The sequence below is a fragment of the Scardinius erythrophthalmus genome (assembly GCF_964197995.2).
Source record: "Scardinius erythrophthalmus genome assembly, chromosome: 6".
NCBI lineage: Eukaryota > Metazoa > Chordata > Actinopteri > Cypriniformes > Leuciscidae > Scardinius > Scardinius erythrophthalmus.
This window is the reverse complement of record NC_138226.1, coordinates 17,639,924-17,660,393: the sequence shown is the minus strand read 5'-3', so window position 1 is coordinate 17,660,393 and position 20,470 is coordinate 17,639,924. Positions and strand designations below refer to the sequence as shown.

The following is a 20,470-nucleotide window of genomic DNA, read 5'->3' as shown; positions in this document are numbered from 1 at the left end:
GTCCTCTTTTCTGATGAGAGCAAATTTTGCATGATGCTGACTTCATTTTCCAGCAGGATTTGCACCTGCCCACACTGCCAAAATAACCAAAACCTGGTTCAATGAGCATGGGATTACTGTGTAATTACTGTGTGATTTCATGTAATATTCAAATTTTCTGAGATTTTGATTTTGTGGTTTTCACAAGCTGTAAGCTATAATCATCAAAATTATAACAAATAAAGGCTTGAAATATCTCACTTTGCATGTAATGAGTCTATATAATATACAAGTTTCACTTTTTGAATGGAATAACTGAAATAAATCAACTTTTTGATGATATTCTAATTATATGACCAGCACCTGTAAGTTCATATAAAATTCCAACACTGAATGCGCAAAATAACTATTAATGCAGCAACCAGAAATTGCCTTCTTGATGGAATTACTTTATTTATTTAAAAAAAAAATAGCATAATGTATTATTTTTATTTTATTCATAATTTTATTTATTTTTATTTATTTATTTATTGCTCTGCACAACGGTAAAATCGCTGCTTGTTTAAATTCAGATATACAACAATATATATCTGCAAACAAAGTGTGATAGTCTTTGACCTTCACAGCGCTTCTGTTGGTGATGGTGTTCGGCTTTCCAATTCCAATGAACCGTGGACACACAAAAAAAGTCATTCTAAGCCAGTGTACACAGAGCCATTGTCACAATGTGGTGATTTCTGGGACAAAAATTGTCTCTTAATGAGTCTTGACTATTTGAAAGCACTTCACCAAAAGGTTATGAAAGGCTATGAAAAGACAGCGTCTTGCTCTCACTCGCTGTCAAAGTGATATTTCTTCTTTCTGGTTACAGAAAACGTCAGTCTGGGGTATTCAGATTCTACCATTTATTACACTTATTACATTCTTAAATAAAAATGCTCCACTGAACAGTTCTTGCATAGATATCTTACAATACCAATTTAAAAAAGAATTATGAAACAGACCAGTAACAAAAATAAATTTCATCTTCTTCCTTAATAAAGAACATTACCATACTAACATTATATCATACAAATAATAATATTTTAAACACTTTGTACAGCAAAAGAACCAATAAACAAAAACACACAAGGAAAGAACAGAATAGAAAAAAAACGGAGAGGAAGAGTGTGAAGATTACAGGAAGTGAGGGGGTGGAGTGTTAGTGATGTGGCGAGGGAAAGAGAGGACAGTGAATATGAGGGTCCCTGCTCTAGCGAGAAACTACATGCTTCAGCCTACATATGGCAAAATTTCGTCCTACTTCCATACAGATAAATCAAGATGGCACATAACTGTTCTGTTTTCTTTTTTCTTTTTCAGACTTGTACCTGCTCTACCAACTGGAGGCCGTCTGAAAGATCCATGTTTGGATAAGAGAGAGAGAGAGCACCTGTAAAAGCTTTGAGGTCTGTTGTTGGCCGGTTGCTCCTTGGTTAGTGATGTCTAGGGACAGTCATAGGTAAAAGATTGCTGACAGCTGGTAACATAACTGCAGGATGAAACTGAAGTGACGGCGCTTTCAGGAAGTGACCGTGGTTCTGCAGGTGCAGGGTGGGATAGATGGGGTGGGAGGTGAGGAACACAAAAAGCCAAAGGGAAAGACCTGGTGAAAACCTTACGTACTGACATATCAAGTTCGGACAAACACGGACACAGATGCACTTCAAGATGCAGTATATCTCAAGTCAAACGAGTCCTTCAGAATTCTCATCTCTGTTTGCGAGTGACTGGGAACTATATGGATGAGTATTTGAGTGTATACGCAGAATAGCAGAGTAAGCAGACTTTATTTGAATGCATTGTTGACCAAAAAAGACAATTAATGTTGTGCCATGAACCTACAAGCTTTATCTAAGAAGCTGAAGTATGAATCGTTCCCATGATCTTGTGATAAGTGCATCTTGAAATGCCACTAAATGTTATGTAGACAATCGACAGCAGTGTCATTTAAACAGACTAAGCTAGCGGTAACAATGACGTGTGTTAGTTATGCAGTGAAATGTTCCAATACGGACAATAAAAATGAAAAAGTTGTCACCTCTGACCATTTATCATAAAATCCCCTTGTGATGTTTCAAGCATCTTTTTGTATAAAATTTAAGCTGCCAAAAGCCTCTTTGAAGCAACAAAGCAAACGGCTTGGGAAGGGAGCTTCACTGGAAGAGTGCGCATATCTAGTACACTTAAAATTTGTTCCCTTAGAATGTTTTCAAACATTCTTACTGTCGTGTAAAACACTCAGCCACAGCATTATCTCCGTACGGATAACTCGCAGTAGATAAGGTGGTCTTCTGTACAGCTAAAATCGTGTTAGGACTTACGCAAACAATCGTTTTAAAAACGATCGCCTGGATGGTGATTTCTAAAGACATGCGTGACCTGCACTGACTATAGAAGCACTAGAACCGATGCGACTAATTCGCTGTTTCAATTTCACGGCTAGGTTCTAAACTCATCCTCAACTTTGCATTCAAACCATATTTTACAAGCACACATACTCAAGACCAAGCCAATGATCACCTAGACATTAAAGAACAAATCATAGGAAGCTGGTGAAGGGCAGAAGAGATACTGTGAGAATAAAGTCGAACACAAAATTCTTCTTTCTCTCTTTCAACACCCAGCAGTTTATTTGCAAATGCGTAATTCTTTGGGCAAAGTATGCATCAGACACCTGTGCAATTGACTGGACCACTGCTGTCGTTCTGAGAGTGAGATATCGGGGGTTTTAAATGGCACTTGATATGTGAGGGGATATGAACGGCATGTTGCCTGCTAATGAATCTGATTGGTCTATTACATTTTAATTTAGTAACGTCTGGAGCATGTTGGCAAAAGAAGGGATTTTTGTTTGTAATTTTGCATTTAACGTTGCTTTGCACTGTGTTTAAACAGACAATATTTCTATGTTGTATATCTTAAGTGTTAATTTGAAGACTGGCTTCATTGCTTGTCAGTGCCAAAGAAAATGATATGACACGTTTTTTTTGGTCTCTGCATTCCTTCTGTTATATCCCATATGGTGACTAAAGGAATAAGGGGAATCGTCGCTTTGTCAGGGAGCAAAAACAGGAGAGCAGAGCAGTGTGAAACAAATGTAGCTTTTCACCACTGCTATATGTGATTAAAACGGAAATTGAACCCTTTCGAAACTTTATAGTTGATGTAACATGTAGAATGCTGTACACCGTCGATAGTTGCCCCGTTTGTTGAATTGTGGGACATTAGACAACGTTTTTATGACACTATAGCAATACATCCTGCTCGCTTGCTTTACAGAAACTCATACATACAATCGTCACATAAATGGGCCGCTTCTCGCGGAAAAAGTGCCACGAACCACAACTGATTGTACATTAATGGAGATGAACCAATTCATCCCCTATTTTGTCAAAATTTTGGCATGACTTTGCATTTCAATGGAGAAAATGAATTGGAAATAAAAGGAAATCAATTGAAAATGGCAACTGAAGTCAAACGTGTAGTTGTGGTCAAACCGAAGTGATGGTGTGTGTGTAAGTCTGTGTATGTGTGTGTATGTGTGATAGAAGAGCTGCCTTCAGCAGGACTCAAACCAAGAGAAAGGCACCAACCCTTCAGTCTTAGGCAGTTCTGCACTGAGAGTTTCGGTATCGAACGTTAAGCTCTGGAAGTCCCCTGAGGGATAATCTGGGATTATTTAGTAGAGTCTGTGATGACTACGAACATGTTACCGCTGAATCATAATGGCTTTCAATCTCCCCTCCACCCTTGCAGCCATTAAATCAATGCAAAAGAGGAGGGTCGGCAGGGTAACGTCCTGATTGCGACGCCATGACAGGCTTCACAACCTTGGGAACGATGATTTATTTTTTTGTACCCGCTATTTTGGAAGCTGATTGTTAACACAGAGCTAGACCTAGGCCTGGTTTAGCAGAATTTACTCGAGTGTATCAACAAGTTCTGGATTTAACGTCTGACGTCTGGATTGAACGCAATCCTACAAAACAACAATTGCTAAAACCCTGCTGTGAAGATTTTGGTGCAAAAACAAATAATGCTGAGAGGCAAGCTGCGCATGTATGTGTGCGAGTGCGTGTGTCTGTCTGAAAGAGGCTGCCATGCAGTGTTTCGTTTTAATGCTGTTCATTAACTTGGTAATTATTGTTCTGCTTTTTTTTCTTGCGTTTTTCTCAGGAAAAAGCCATGAGCAATGAAACCATTCTGTCTGCATTGTGGTGTGTGTCTGTGTGAAAGAGTTTTTTTAATGTATTTTTTTTGTTTTCTGCTTTTTTCCCTCCAAGTTGTTTTTTTGTTTTTATGCTTTTTTTTTGTTTTGTTTTTCAGCTTTTTTTTTGACTGTATGAAAAAAAAGCACAGAGAACATTGAAAAAATCAGTGCAGACAATGGATACGAAACAGGCAAAGTTTGTCTGGGCTGATGCCACTGAGTTCTTTTGGATCCTTATCCCAGCAGGTGCTCCAATCTGAGAGTCAAACATCCTGCCAGCTGTCCCTCCCCGCCATAACGTCTCCTTCATTGGTCTCCTCCAGTGCACCAGACTACTATGTTCTTACATGGGTGCCAGAATCAACACAAAGCAAAATAACTCTTTCCAGTGTCAAGAGCATCACACAAGGCCCTTGCCGACGCACTCTGGTTCACTTTTCCCGGATCAAGTCTGAGCAAAGCAAAATGAAAAATAGAAGACTTCTGTCCTTTCATACCAAGCCAGCAGTTTCAAACTTTTCTGGGGGTTTCTGTTCCTGTCTTATGCTTCCAATGTTACGTTTCAGTGCCAGATAGCAGCCACTGAACCTTGTGCATACTGAGAAGGGCTCACAGTTCCCCCCCATTGCCCGTATGTGCACATTTATGCTTGTGTTCACAAAGTAAGTTTTCACTTTTCAGAAGTTTAAGACATTTCAGCACAGAAGGAAAACAAACCATCTTTTTAACAGTCTTTAAAAAAAAACAAAGGCAAGAAAGTGTCGCTGCGCATCATTTCGGTCGCCCGTGAGGTGACGGGTGTGAAGAGCAGAGAAGAGTTCGCTCCTGAGCGAAAGAGTACAAGAAATCAGCACACATCCTGAGCGTTGCCGTATTTTTTGTTTTTAATTTTTCCCGTGCAGAGACTGCTTCGGGGGCCGTGCGTTGCGTTTGGCCGCTACTTCCATTGGTCACTCCTCCGAACATATTGGCAATGTTGTTTTCCGTGTTTGGTTGCTTGCTGTATACGACATAGCTGCAGGTTGGTAATTGTGATGTGTCCTTGGAAAAAGAAAAAGGAAGTTCCAGAATGTACAATGAACGTTGATTCTCTAGTAGAATTATGTTACGTGATGAATGACATGTGCGTTTCGATTTTGTACATGTAGCGTTCAGTTTACTGTCCCATGCTAGTGGTAAGTTACTGTACAAAAAGAGAATGAGAAAAAAAAAAAGGTGGTGTTTGGCAGTGTCTGACCTCCAAGCTAACGCTCAGTAAGGCATGGCTAATCACTGATGAAAAGGCTTTTGTACGGTCTTGAGAGTGTGTAGAATCCAACAACGCTTGCCCACGCTGCCTCGCATGTTCCTCCTGGTGACGTTTGCGGCCAGACCCCTCGTGTGCACCCAAAGTCTGTTGTGAATGTTCCCGAATGGGCGGTGCACACATGTTCTTCTCTTCGTTCTCACTCTTTTTCTCTCACTCTCTCTATCCCGTCTCCCTCGGCCTTAGATATGTCGCTTCATGTGCAGAGCCAAGTGATCAGACCTGGAAAAACATCTGTAAAGAGAGAAAGAGAGAGACTTAGCTTGGAATCACTCAAGGAAACACATTTATTGACACAGATTGCGCTAAAGAGGGCCACGATCTAAGTTTCTTGGAAGATGTGTGGCAGCTTTGCAGATGGAACAGAGAAAACAACATTTGGCGTTTGAAAAAAAAAAAAAAAAAAAAAAAAACCATAGCCAGCTTTTTGCTCTAAAACTGGTGACAGATCGTTTTGAACGCATAGCTTGCCAATGCAGTTAGCAGCAAAGTCTGTGCTGAGCCTTGCGCAATAAATATTTTTTTGGGAGTGCGACCACAAATCACAGCGAGCCCGTTTGAATTAGGAAATTATTTCGAGGCTGGAGGTGAAATGGTATTGTTTAAACTGTGCGACTGCATTAGTTATGTAGCGCTTGAGTCATAGCGGTTGGTTTCTCGTAGTGGGCCATGGGCTTTTTTGTGTCATCATCAATTAAGCTCACATGTAACCACTGCTGGTAGGAGCAATACATAACCGTGCTTAGAAAATACGGTGTTGCGATGACATTTCTACTCTACATTTATATGGCTATAAGGATTACTGTATTACAGCCAAAAAAGTGTTGAAAGTGAATCTTAACTGGAATGAATAAAAACTTGGAGAGTTGAAAAGGAGTAGAGAATTATAATTTCATTTTGCCTCTGGCTGTATCCATTATTAATTAGTCAAGAGCCACAGTGTTAAATCCGCTGTTGCTTTTTGGATGGGAAGCAGCCAAGATGCAAAATGGGGTGGGAGGAGGGTGTGTATATATACAGGTAGACACAGTTGTTTTTTCTACATTATATCTCAGTCTGACAGTTTCTGGTTTTCCCCTGTTGCTTCGCAGAATTCTGCTCTGAACATTGAACAAATGTACAATCATTCTCTTAGTATTTTCTCTCTTTCTCTCTTTGGTCCTTCAAGGAAAATCTTTAAAACGGACTTCCAATGATCAGTCATACCTGTATGCCCAGGGAGGCCAAAAGCTGGGTTTTAGAAGTAACAATCCCATACATTTTTCTCCATAGAGAATTTTTTTAATGATTTCATAGAAACCTTTCAAGACAGACCTACCATGATCTTTGAAGTTCAACAAAAAAAGCTCAAATATTGCAATTAATTGACATATTGTATATTATGTGCATAACCAATGACTACAAATCAAAAAATATTTGCCAATCACAGTGCTTCGGGGGGGATTGTAGTTCATTCCCTCATGCAAAAAAAAAAACATATAAATGTATCCCCCCGCCATACTTATTTATTTACTTGAAATTATGTGTAATTTTGTGATTTTTTTCTTTGTTGGTTTGTTTTTATTGAGGATTTTTTTTTCTAATTGGAGAAAAAAGTGTTCAGAACGAAGGCCACTGAAAATGTGGGTGGTAACTTTTTCCATTGCGTTGATCTTTTTTCTTGACAAAATAAGCACATACACCTGACCATTTCCTGCACCCAGCAGCCAAGTTTTCTTTCTTTATTTTATTGTTTACTAAAATACAGCTAGACTGCAGTATTGACCATTCATCATCTGTGGATTTGCATTATGTGAATGACATACATTTAACTTTTGTTCAGGTATGTGAATTGTTTTGCAGAGCCTGATGATTGTATTGTATATTGCACTCAGTTAAATTTTTGTTTGTGGTTTGCATTGATCTAGGTGTAAATATGTGTATGGTGTGTGTGTGTGTGTGTGTGTGTGTGTGTGTGTGTGTGTGTGTGTGTGTGTGTGGAGGTAGGGTAGAGCGACTGGACAGATGGTCCTGTGACTCACTGTAAGTGGCTGCTACACCAGCTGGCACACCCTTAGATCTCATAACCCCTCCCCCCACCTCTCACTCAACCCCTCTCAACACCCAACAGGGGGCTGTGCTTGATTAGGCAGGATTAATGATGCCCAATACACTTGTGTGTGTGTGACTGTGAGACAGTATGACTGTGTGTGTTGGCTGACTGTATTTACTGTTAGACTGCCCTTGACTGTAGCTTCTCATAACCCATTGTGATGGTAACACACTCTGTGTAATTACACCTAGCTGAGAGAAATACCACGGCTCATGCTGTTCCAAATCTTGTTTTATCTTCTAGATAATGTGAAAAATGTTAAGTTTTATATATATATATATATATATATATATATATATACCCTAAAAGTTAGCCTACCTAAGTTTGGCATCAGTAATTTTGGTCAGCACTGATTTTTCATTTAATTCTTAAACTGAAAAACTTAAACTTCTTAATCACTGTCGTGGACTTGAGCAAGACTCCTATCCTCAGGTTGCCTCAGAGTAACTATCTCTGTAACTTAAGACACATGTCTGGCACTATGCCAAAAATCATGGAAGAAATGCTGTATTATGTATTGACTGTTCTATTCTAATATCTAATGGTGTTGCCACATGTCTGCAGCTGCCTTTGTTTAGTAAGACAATTTAAATACAATTAAAAAAAATTCTGTAATGGGACTCGCCCTGAACTGACTGGAGGCAGTGCCAGAGAAGAGGTCAGTTGCAAAATTGAAGACCATAATGGGCAGTTTTGCACACCTTTTCAACAGTGTACACTCAGAAATCACCTTTAGCCCCTGGCTTATTCCATCCAGATTCAACTAGGCATCCTTTCTGCCATCAGACAATATATACTGTCTCCTTGTGCCATTGCTAAACATTATTCTTTATTGTTATCCCAGTCAAGAGTAATAATGCTGCACAAGGACACTTTCACATTCCAGCAGCATCACTGTTCACATTTGTAATAGTTTTTCCATTCTTTATACACCCATAATTCAATGCACAACCAAAAATGGATGTGCTTTCCTGAAAGGTTCTTCAAGGTTTAGTATTAAAAGTTAATAACAGGAGGGCTCAATTTATAAATGCTTCCCAGGGAAAGATGGGGATCTGTGTGTGGGATTCTGCAGCGGAACTAAATTGCTTGGGCTAGACTTCAACTTCAGAAGATGCCCTTGTTTATACCTGACATCAGGGAGAAAGAATTGTCCATGTAGATTTGCTTATCCAAGCCGGCTCCTCCTCCTTTTGTCATGCAATAGCTGCCAAACACTGAGTAATGAGTGTAGGGACACAGATTTCCCCATGCCTTCCCCCAGAGAGTTCACGTGCTTGGCTGAGCCTGAGGGAAAACGGCACTGTTCAGGTGTCGGCAGCAGTCTGCAGAACAGAGGCCGTCCCAGCCGCAACTTGTCCGCTGGGATCAGTGGAGCTTCATTGTGATGGAGCAGCAGAGAAATGTTCAATGGACAACTTTCAAAAGGCTGCGGCAAGGTTGGTTTGATGCCGACGGCGAGACAGGGAGCCGTGTCTAATTGTGCCTCCACCTGGAGCTGGCTCAGTGGGCACGCGGCCTCCACTGTGTAATTGCTGCCCGCATGCCAGGCCCGAGTGACAGCTTCCTAATACTGTCACCTGACAGGCTATCACTCTTTCTCCCCATGCTAATGCAAATCTCCCTTTTTCTCTGCTGTTTCTGTGTCTCTTCACCTCTTTATCACCAACGCCAACACACGTTCACCATGCTGCCTCTGCATCACATGTGTGTGCGCGCACTTGACTTTCTTCTAGAGCTGTTGTACAGCCAAAATAATATTTGTTGCATTCATTTCCAATTATCACTGTAAAGCTGCTTGGAAACAATCTTGACTTGACTTGGCTAAAATATAGCCTGTAAGATTTAAACTGGGTTCCCACAGTCATGAGGTGAAGTTGTGATTTCCAGATTAGATATTTCTATGACTTTCTCCATGACTTGGTGTTTAACAGAAATATAAATATATTTATGCTCAGCTCTGAAATATTTTGTTTGCAGTAAAATTGCTCTTTGTGAGTGTAAATACTATCCTGAACAATTCATGGAAAATTCAGTGGTCAGAATGTTTGAGTACAAAGTCAGTAGGAATATTTGTTTTTTTAAAAACAAGCAATTTTATTTCATATTCACACACACACACACACACACACACACACACACACACACACACACACACACACACACACACACACACACACACACACACACACACACTGTAAGAAAATGACTACTGATGACTAAACACAGTAGGCCTATTAGGTATGGCAGTCCCAAACTCGTTTTTTTGTTAATACAATAGATTTGGTAAGTTGGTATGAGTAATAAATGCACAAAAGAGGCTTTTTGGGGTTACAGAAACAACAGTCACCATGGTAAATCACAATGCTTACATGAACTGTTAATGAAACGTATGGAAACTGCTCCTGATGAATAGAATAACTGCATGCAAATCATTCCCAACTAAAACACAAGACGTGCTAGTTTCGTGGTTTATTGGTACTTTACTTTTATTTCATGACTTATTAATTAACAACAACGTTGATGTATAGTGAAGAGATATACAGCACTCGTCGCCGCATTTGCGCGTGCAATATACGTCAACGTTGTTGTTAATTAGTAAGTAATGAAATAAAAGTAAAGTACCAATAAACCACGTAACTGGCACGTCGAGTTTTAGTTGGGAATGATTTGCATATAGTTCATTCTATTCACCAGGAGCAGTCTCCATATGTTTAATTAACAGTTCATGCAAGTATTGTGATTAAAACTCATCAAATATGCTGTGTCTTTCCTCTGTAGCTCTACGTGCATCCATTTCTTCATGTGCCTCTACCCAGCTCTTTTATATTACTGTTGTATAACTCTCTTACCTTGGAATGCACACCCATGCCTTTAACTTCTCTTTCTCCCTGCACTCAAGCCACAGTGTGGGAATATGCTGTACCGAAGGGAGGACGGAGGAAAGTGGAACAGGATGCGAGCATGAGATATTCACAGTAATTCAGTAATGGGTATCACAGGACCAGACTGTGAATGAGTTATTCAGCAGGGAACTGGGCCTGTACTAACTTCCAATGAGCCTGATGCAGTTTTGGTATGTGCATGCCATCAGAGAGAATTTGAGAAAACAAGAGCAAAGGGAGGGTTTTTTTTTGAGGGAGAGAGTTTGGTTTTCTAGTCTCATAGCTAAAGGAATTTGTTTATGGGCACTTGAGGACTGTGGACTAGTGAATGTGTAGGAGTGTTAATGAATTAAAAAAGGGTGAAATGAGCGTATGCATTTATTGTGAGCTAGCTTTGCAGCATTTGCAGTGTCTCTTACCTGTCGCAGTGGTTGCACTTGAAAGGTTTGGCACCAGTGTGTTTGCGGTAGTGCCTTGTCAGTTCGTCGCTTCGTGCGAAACGCCATTCACAGCCTTCCCAGGAGCATTTGTAAGGCTTCTCACCTGCATGCACAAACACACATCATTTAATCCATGCTTTACCATTCACACACACCTGTACACAGATGGTGCACCTCTGGAGCGAGGCAGCCGATGTGCCACTGTGAGCACCGTCAGCAGTTCCATTATCAACATCATTCATTACTGTTTCTCTCAATCACACATCCCAGCCAGCCAATCAAATTTGCTGCTTTTTCTCCCAGTCGACCAATCACATGTCTGTAGCCCGAACCTCCTGTATTCTCAATAGTAAAAAATTTTGCCTTCTCAGGCAATATATGGAGGTGATCGTTTTCAGACACAAAAATGTATTTGATCAAAGAGTCATTTTCCATCTGTTTTTAAATTGAAGTGACGCTGCTTAAATGTGCTCAGTCACCAAAACAGAATGAATTCATAACCCAAAGTCAAGTATCCAAAATGAAGCCATTTGTGCTAAATGTTCTTCACCCTCCCATTGAGCTCTGAAATTCAAATGAAGTTAAACAGATGGGAAAGGAGAAACCAATTGTTCCACATGCTGTACTTTTATGCCTCAAATTCAAAATATGGCCATGAGTGAGGGAGGAAGGGGGGTTTCAACACCCGAAGAGAGGGTCCCAGCACAGTGGCAGTGTTCCTGGGGAACAGAACTGGCTTCAGCCTGGGGACTGGGTGGGAATGGGGAGGGTGTTGATGGCATGGATTCAGATCTGGAGGTGGTAATGATAATTGGGGTCTTAATGACGCTTAATGGGAAACAATGCCATATTCACAGTACAAGAGCTGCCAGCTACTCCAGCAAACGCTGTGTGCACCAATCTTCCTAACCAGAATAAAGTGGTTGTTTCTCCATTGGAAATAGTTTACTAAATTGGTTCCGACGACATGTCTAAACTCACTAAGTAGGGATGGTGATTTTCATAGTTGATTATTGAATCAAATGTAATATAATTAAAAAAAAAAGTTTAGATAGTTAAAGGTAGATAGGCAGACTAGATAGATAGACCAATAGACTGATGGATAGATGAACAGATAGACAGATGGAAGGATGGAAGGTCAGACAGATGCAGTAGGCAGGTTATTGTTTTTTGATTATTGATAATCAATGAATGATTAGTCATTAACTATCCTACTAAATCTGCCTTACTTGAAAGACTATACTAACAAGCCTGGACCAACATAGAAATTGGACTCTGGAAACTGATGAAGAAAATCATAGAGGGAATGGAAATGACTACAGGCTGTTATTTTCTTTTTTCCTTTTGTAAGGAAAAGATGATCCAGTTAGATGTGGGGAAAGTGGAAGGTATTCGCTTTCGCAATATTTCATATCCCCAAAAATGTATGCAGTTGATATGAGCACACTGTTACTGTTATGAAATCAAAGTATGTTCATCTATTTATCCCGTCTCGATTTTTAGCTTGATGATGCAAGATGAGGTAACGGATGACATAACGTCGGGTTTACCACTACGTTGCTCAGTCTGTCCTGAAAGTCTGTTATGATGCAACATAAAGAATGACACGGCAATGGCGACGAGGAAAGGCGAAGAGGTCCTCTTTCCATTCCCCATAAAAATATTTCTTGACTTCCAATGACAAATAGAAGATGATTTTTAAATATAATACAATGTACTTGGCCTTTTTTTCACTAGTTCACCTCTGAGAATATTGCAAACAAGCAGCGGGCCTTCTTTGACATCTCTCATCTTTCTCTGCCAGGCAAGACACGCACAGACAAAACAGTAGGTCAAAGTGCCTTGAGGTTTATTTTATTATGTTTGCCTGTCCTTGAGCTTTTTCAATTTATAAAATCAGTTGGAGAAAATATTGCCACGTCTGCTCTCGTGTCTGTGACTGCTACAAGTGTGCAGGAAGAGCATCTCTGTGTCATTTGGAGAGTGGCGGGCCGCAGGTGTGAGACGGCAAATGTTTCGCACTACACTCACAATAATTGGCCAAAGACCCCCTCGCGCTTGCTCCCTCCTTATGCCGTAGCCCCCTTCCTCCGCCTCTTTATTTCGTTCCCTCTCTTGCTGTCTGACAGCAGCGAGGCAGGCTTGGACCTGCAACCACGGCAACCATAACGCAGGCCAATTATAACTTGGAGAGTCACGGATGCATGATGGAGTCGCCTAGCAACCAGCCAAGAGAGGGAGAGAGAGTGTTAAAAGGAGAGAAGAGACAGAGAAAGAGCCATTCAGTCGGTATGCAACCTATGGACACTCCGCAATACCAACCAATTATTGCTTGCTTTAGATATGCATGATGTAGTTGCCTGGCAACCCCAACTGTACCCAAAGAGGGTAGGGGAAAGGTGGGATTGATTTGGCATATTGGAGCTTCAATTGGTATCTAGAGCTGCAAATAATCAACCTATTACAGTCTTTTGATATGGTTTCCTAGCAACGGATCCCCTCCAAAACAGCAAGCTCCTTCCCTCGCACCAGTGTACTAGGTGTGTACGGTGTGGTTAATTACATTTCCTCAGGACAGAGTGCTGGTAAGCTATTATTGTCTCCGAAGTTTAGATTTCAGAGGTAGGGCCCAATTATCATCCATTCATTTCAGCTTCTCCAGTGGCTCATGTTGCATTTCAAAATGAGCTCTCTGATTCTAACCCATTTTTATCCTCCAAATCCCATTCAGGGATGTGCTATTAACTTCAGGAAACATTGTTGACAAAGCAAAGTAGGACCATGTCATTACCACAGGGCTCCACGTCTGCATTTATGAGTGTAAATGAATGTGAAAAATTACTTAAGTGACTTCTGACACCCAGTCAGATGTATTGGTGTATATTAATACAATAAAACTCCCTAATGCAATTAAAACAAAATAAAAGCTCCCTAATGCATTTAACCTTAAATTCTTTTGCATGCTTTTGTTTTCTATCCAAATCAACAGAGATTCCTTTCTCACTAGAATAATGTGAATCATAATCTGAAATTATTTGTGATTTGTATTTTGGTCATGTCGATGTTCCTAGGTAGCCCTTTGGGTGTCCAGTCAAATCCAGTCATGAGCTTTGTTGGATTATCACCAACTGATTAATGCATGCTTAACAACATCTGTCTTTCAGCCAATAAGGTAAGCCTACTGTTCAACATTTTATATATATATATATATATATATATATATATATATATATATATATAAAACATTATTCATAAGGGCATCAGCCAACCCTGCAACTGTTTTATGCCATCTCTCAGGTTATCTTAAAATATTCAATCAGAAAAAAATATTTTTTCCCCAATGAATTCTGTAGAAATGCTTAATTCACTTTTCAGGGCCATGAGTGCTCCTAAACAAAAATATTAGCATTGAGCATGGCTTCTCTTAAATCCTATTGTAATTTTAATCTCCCTGTTTTAGTAATCTACGGAAATGATAACTGAAAGAGCAGGATTAAGCTAATTAAAAGAATAGTCTGTCTTGTAATAAACACATTATGTGATGAGCTAGCAAGCCAAAATGTTCCTTTAGGGTTTTTATTTTCCCCTTTTTCCTGCTATTGCTTATTTCCCCCGATCTTCAAAAGCGAAGCACCATCTATACGCTAGAATCAGCCTAAAAGCGATTAGCACCACCAGCTCTCACAGAAACCTGCCGAGTCAACAGCTGGCCACAGGGGCCAGATACGCTGCATTGAGGCCACTGTCACAGTAGGTTTCGGGGCCATGGCAGAGTGCAACATGCTCTCAGGTTCAGCGAGAGGGCAGCAACTACGGCACCGGAGCGTGTGAGCTCGAATTAGCTGGGAAACAAGATTCAGCTCAGTCAGTCTATCAATCTTCTTGCAATTACTGACTGCACTGGCAGGTTTTGAATGCTGTGGCTGGGCTCATTTTAGTTTGAGATTAAGGTGCAGGAGAGAGAAAACCAGATATTTTGCTTTGGGGCTGTGCAGCAAAAATCGAGTTAGCTTCACAAGATCTCTTGTGACCCTTCTATAGTATTTTCTGAACTCTGAAAACTTCATCTTATTACATGCAGAGTAAGACTTGCTAAACCAGAAACCTTTCTCCAGGAAAGCTGAATGCTATATGTGATGCTAAATGTTAAAACATATGTTATTGGAGCATTTAATCACCTGTATGTGTCCTCTGGTGTGCCTTTAGGTGGGAGCTTTTTGTGTAAACCTTCCTACAGCCATTAAACTGGCAACGATGGACCCTCTTTTTGTTTTCCGGGATGTCCCCTCCGCCTACTGTTCCCAGGCCTCCTTCACCGTCGCTCTGTGCCCCGCGATTTGGTGGCGAAGGTAGTGAATGTGTCGCCACTAACTTTGCTGCACCAAGTCCCACTTTCTTGGCCACCAGTTTCAGCGTGAGCGTGCCATCAGCTGTGGCGGTAAGTGTCTGCGTGGGCTTCACAAGATGGCGTCCCAACTCCGGGGAGGAAGGTGGCGTGAGGGAAGTGACTGCGTTTAGCTGGGCGGGATTAACCCCTCCGCTGGCTTCTTTAAGCCCTGCGTCGGTACTCTTGGTGTTGGCTGGGGCATGGAGGTTTTTGGGAAGGGATACCAGTAGAGGTGGGGGGCTGGGCTCGTCCGATAAATTGGGCAGGAGAGGGTCCATCAGGTCCTCGTCGCTGTCTCCCCTCATGAAGGCTGGCGTAAGGAGGCAGTCAAGCTCCTCGTCGAAGAGCTCCGAAAGCCTTTTGGGCTCCGTCTGTAGGTACCTCTCCAGTTCCAGACATGTCTGCAGGAGAAACAGAAATGCATAAACATGAGACAGTAAGCCTTAGAATACTCTTAAGTCCAGTGATGTTTATAAAGGGAAAGCTAACCGTCTGAAAAAACACATGGTTACAGCTGAACATGTCAGTGAAAAACGTGGTGCATCAACACTTTTCAAGTTGGTGTTGGTTTAGTTGGTCGCACTGTTGAAAGTGTAAACGACTTCATCTGCTACATAGAGACTTTCGCACAGAAATTTTTTCGAGTGCAGCTGAGGGGCAAAATTTTCTGGGAGAGAAGTTGAACATCCGTGGAATTTTTATTACACTTGCTGCGGTTGAGGGAATAGTATTTATCTATGTAGCATAGGCTATTTTGTACGGTGCTTATTGAGCGAGAAATGACCGTCTTATTACTTAAGATACCTTTCCCCTCACTCTGGTTTTTCCTCTGATGAATACTTTGGCAGACAGAGGGAGGTCGGAAGAGAAAGACAGCACTATCATGGCTCACTGACTGCTCACTCAGCAGTTTCTTTTTCAGTGGTTTAACATTATTGTTCCCCAGTCACAGTGGCCAGTTTGGATATTAGAGAGTTCTGTTCAGTGTGTTGCGGTAAAGGCACTTTGGCAGTCAAATGGCAGTAGAGTAAACCTTCCAGCTCTTTACTTCATGCCAGCTGTAAATTACAGTTGTTGTACATGCCCTATCTTAACTTGTTCTGTCATCTCCTTTAGCTCAGACCAAAATAAATTGTCCAAAATGAAGGTATTTCCTAGCTATTTCCTAGTTGTCTACTGATAAGCTGCAATTTTTAGTCTATTAATTGAAATATGTATACGCATGCAGGGGTTTTTCAAACTAAGGTTTAGGGGCTATTAGGGCGCCTGCAAAAAACTCAGAAAAAAGATCGTCCAAAGTGTGTTTTTCAAAGTGAATTATTATTAATTGAAAAGAATCATTTCTGCTAAATATTTTTTTAAATGGTCAAAATTGGTTGTTTTTGCAATGTCACACTTAATATAGTATAAATGGGGTTTTATACATGGAAATATATTAATATATCGGGTCCCTTAGAAAGAGATAAACCCTTGTATGCATGCAGCAATTTCTTTGAGGTTACTGTTTCAGACTAAACACAGACATTTTTTAGAAACAGTATCAGATACATTTCTAATGCACTTCAATCCCAGCTACTGCTTAAGTGAAACACTGATTGAATTTACTTGAAGCCAAATGGTTCCTGTGCACTTTCTCTGACCTCACTGGTGACACTGAAAGAAAGGCACTAATACTGTAGAATAGCTACAATTTGACTCATGTTATGCAATACAGCAGAGCCTTCAACAAAGACTAAAATAACTGAAACACAGTCCACTGCAGCAGCTACAATTCACCACTGCAAGCTCTCCCCGTCAGCTCTCCATTAATTTATGATTCTGAGCACTACCTGGAGAGTGCATGAATTATCCATGCACTGAAGCTTTTTTAGCCATGTTTTAGCATGCAGGAATTTTAGCAACCAAGAGAGATCATGCACCTATTGGAATTATTCCATTTTTGTGCATTTTGTAGGCCTTATTACTTTAATAGATGCTCTGCGGACATACCCAACCTGCATTTATCAGCACAGTGCAGCATATGTATAAATTCTCAATGTAATGCAGCTTAAAGCAACATGCCATTGAGAGATGGCAGAGGGTTGAAAAAACTTGGCATAAGCACACTAAATTTTCACACACATCAGAGCAACTACATGAACAAAAAAGAAAGGAAAATGTAGATGAGGTGATTTGACTCTTCTGGACGGGCTGCTTGTGTAGAAAGCCCCTTCATACCCTGCTTATATTGTGCACACTGAGCTCCATCTATTATAAATGCAGTGCCAGGGGGTTCGCATGCAGCGCTAAGAGCCAATGTCAGACAAAGAGCGGGCAAAGAGAGGCGAGGGGGAGAATCGCAAAACTGTTATTAGCAAATGTGGATGCAGTCCAAGTTAGACACAAAGGGGAAATTATCGCCAATCTCAGAGTCAGTTCTTCTCGCTGTCTCCGCTCCCTGCTTGGATAATAAAGTCGGCACATTATCTAAACTAATGTGTTTATATCTCCACCCGCATCTAACAAAACAGCTTTTTTTTCTAACCCTCTCTATTTTTTGAGGTTGAAATTATGATGATTTTTCGCTCATACAAATAGATTTTAATTAAGCATTTTGGCTTTCATCAGATGTCGTTTGAAGTTCTACCTCTTGATGCAAAACCGATCTCTCTTCTGCACTCCTCTCTCTCTCTCCACACAGCATGCGCTGATGACTAATTAGCCACTCAAACGACCCAGCAAAGAGAGGCTCTTTATTCAGTTAATTTGCTGATGGGAAGCCTAAGTGTGTATGTGTGCGTCTGTGTGCTTGTATGTGTGTAAGATGTAGTCACTAAGAACAACACTTGAGTTAAAAGTGCTGTATTTATATATTTATTAAAAAAAAAAAATAGGACCGTAGCAAGCGCTGCTGCTAAACATTTCAAAAGGGTTATAGAGTGTAATGCAATAGAAGAACATTTTAGTTTTTCATCCCTGCTGGAAAAGTCATCTTAAACCAGCCCAAGCATGTTCTTAGCTGATTTTACAGTCTGCACAATTTGGTTTTCAGCTAGTTTAGCAAGTCCCAAGCTGGTCTTCAAGGCTGACCATCTGAAAAGCGCCCCAAATCCCCTTTAAAACAGCCAATAAACTGGGTTGACTAGGGTATGGGACCAGCTAAGACCAGCAAACCACCTTAGGCTGGTTTAAGATGCTTTTTCAGTAGGAGCAGGAGAACCTAAATCAGTTCTATGGTTCTAATGGTGCTTCAAAGAACCCAGAAGAGTTTCATTTTTCCTCTTTTCCAAAAATATGCTGATCTGAAGGACCTATGATGAAACATTTTATTTTGTAATTCTAGTCAGCTCAAGAACCATGTATACTAGTCAATTGGAACCCAAGAAAAGGGTCCTTTGATGCACCTAACAATTTAAAGATTATAGGCTGTCATGCAGAAATTTGAGCAGACCAGGTGTTCCTTCCTGCAACACATGTCCTAAGCTCTAGCAATGTTTTGTTCCATAAAGCACAAGGGTTGTCAATGATCTTGCGATGAAATCTGTCTATATGACATTTTGTACATTTTGTACCCTGCAGTGTTCATAACAATTTCCCAGGGTGATGTGATTCCACCATGGCCATTAACACTTTTATGACCTAGCAAGACTAAATATGCATCCTTCATGTATTGAAGGGCTTTTGGCCTGTTTGCACACCACATGCATTTATCTAAAAATTTTCAAGTATTTTTTTTAGGGATGCGCCATATCTGCTGCACGATTACCTCTGTAATGACACAACAATTACCCGGGAACCCTCGGAGATGACTTGTGCCAAGTGACACACACTTGCCATCAACCTCAGGAAGTGTTTCGAAACTCTATAGCCCATAAGGACCTCCCTCCAGGATATGTCTATCTATGCACCGAGAGAGATACCAAGCCGCCTGCAAATTTGCAGTCGGAGGAATATCCTATCTGTCCCGATGACATATAAACCATCATCACAGCAGGGTGGACATCAGAGTCATCTGAGGCCCTCACCGTCATGGATAGGATTTCACGGATCTTGCGTGCCTTTTCAACCGCTCTCTCAGTTTGGTTCCTGCACCTCGCTGGCTGAGCTCAGGGAGGGGAGCTGTCACTTCTGTCCTGGTGCTGGAGTGTTGGGTTGAGTAATGGAGGGGAGGCTGACAGGGGTCTGGGGAGGGGGAAGTGAGTGTGGAAGAAAACAGCTGTCAAACACACACACTAGAGTGAAGCTTGAATCTCTTCACTTTATCTACTGTCATCGTCCCATCCCCCTGTACCCCCACTCTGGGTATCCTGACATTTAGACAATACAGTTACAGCATGGGGCTGATCACAGTTTGTGATTTACTGCAGACCTCTGTGTGCGGATGGCCAATTGACAAGTGGCCATAAAACCAATGACTACAATTTCTTACAAGCAGACATCCTAACAAAAGGGCCAAACAAAAAAAAACAAAAACATGAAAAAGAGTCTCAGTAAAGCAGTTAATAACCAATAGAAGAGCACTTATGTGAAAAGTAAACATCAGTGTGGTACGATCCCGAGCGGCTGCCGAACCTCCTTTTGATCTCGCTTGTGATTCTCCCCATCAAAGCAAGCGCAGTCAATAAACGGCCGCTTCCATTGCAACCTCACTCTCACAGAAGAGATGTCAGCAACTTGTTAGGAGTCTACGAAGACCTTTACACAACCCGTCACTCTCACTAAACTGCAACATTTGGACAACAAACAATTTGTGTTGCACCCGACACCTGCAGAAAATGGTTGTATGCTGCTCGCCAAGAAGCACAAGGACAGAAAACACTGGGATATACTGTAGGTCAATGACATTACTTTTTTTTTTTTTATTGAAACTACTATGGATATAAGATAGTATACAATATACGTTTTATTTATTTTAAACCATATGAAACCAACATAATTCAAAGAGTACATTTCTAAAACTTGGCGCATTGGTTTTAAACTAGATTGTTTTTTCTTTTTTTTTTTAAATAGTGATTACTTATACGTCACTGACCCATAACCCTACTCAAATAAATGAAATCCATCTACTTCTACAGGCCTTCATCCACTTCTACTGTTTAACTACTACCTACATCAGACTCGTCCTTCTGGCCCCCTCCTATGAAATTTTA

General features: G+C 40.8%; 1 protein-coding gene across 2 annotated transcripts in view; it reads right to left on the bottom strand.

Annotated features, from left to right (window-relative positions):
- Positions 1–871: 871 nt before the first annotated feature.
- The window catches only part of klf7b (Kruppel like factor 7b), a 43,256-nt gene continuing 23,657 nt past the window's right edge, over positions 872–20,470 (bottom strand). Inside the window, exons 2-5 of one of the 2 annotated variants that reach the window (XM_081368404.1) lie at positions 19,346–19,502; positions 15,133–15,742; positions 10,934–11,057; positions 872–5,771 (exon numbers count right to left, since the gene is read on the bottom strand). In XM_081368404.1, coding sequence (XP_081224530.1) covers positions 5,720–5,771; positions 10,934–11,057; positions 15,133–15,742; positions 19,346–19,351 — 792 coding nt within the window. In that variant the 5' untranslated portion in view covers positions 19,352–19,502 and the 3' untranslated portion in view covers positions 872–5,719. The remainder of the gene's footprint in view (positions 5,772–10,933; positions 11,058–15,132; positions 15,743–19,345; positions 19,503–20,470) is intronic. The other variant, XM_081368403.1, reaches the window with a different exon arrangement.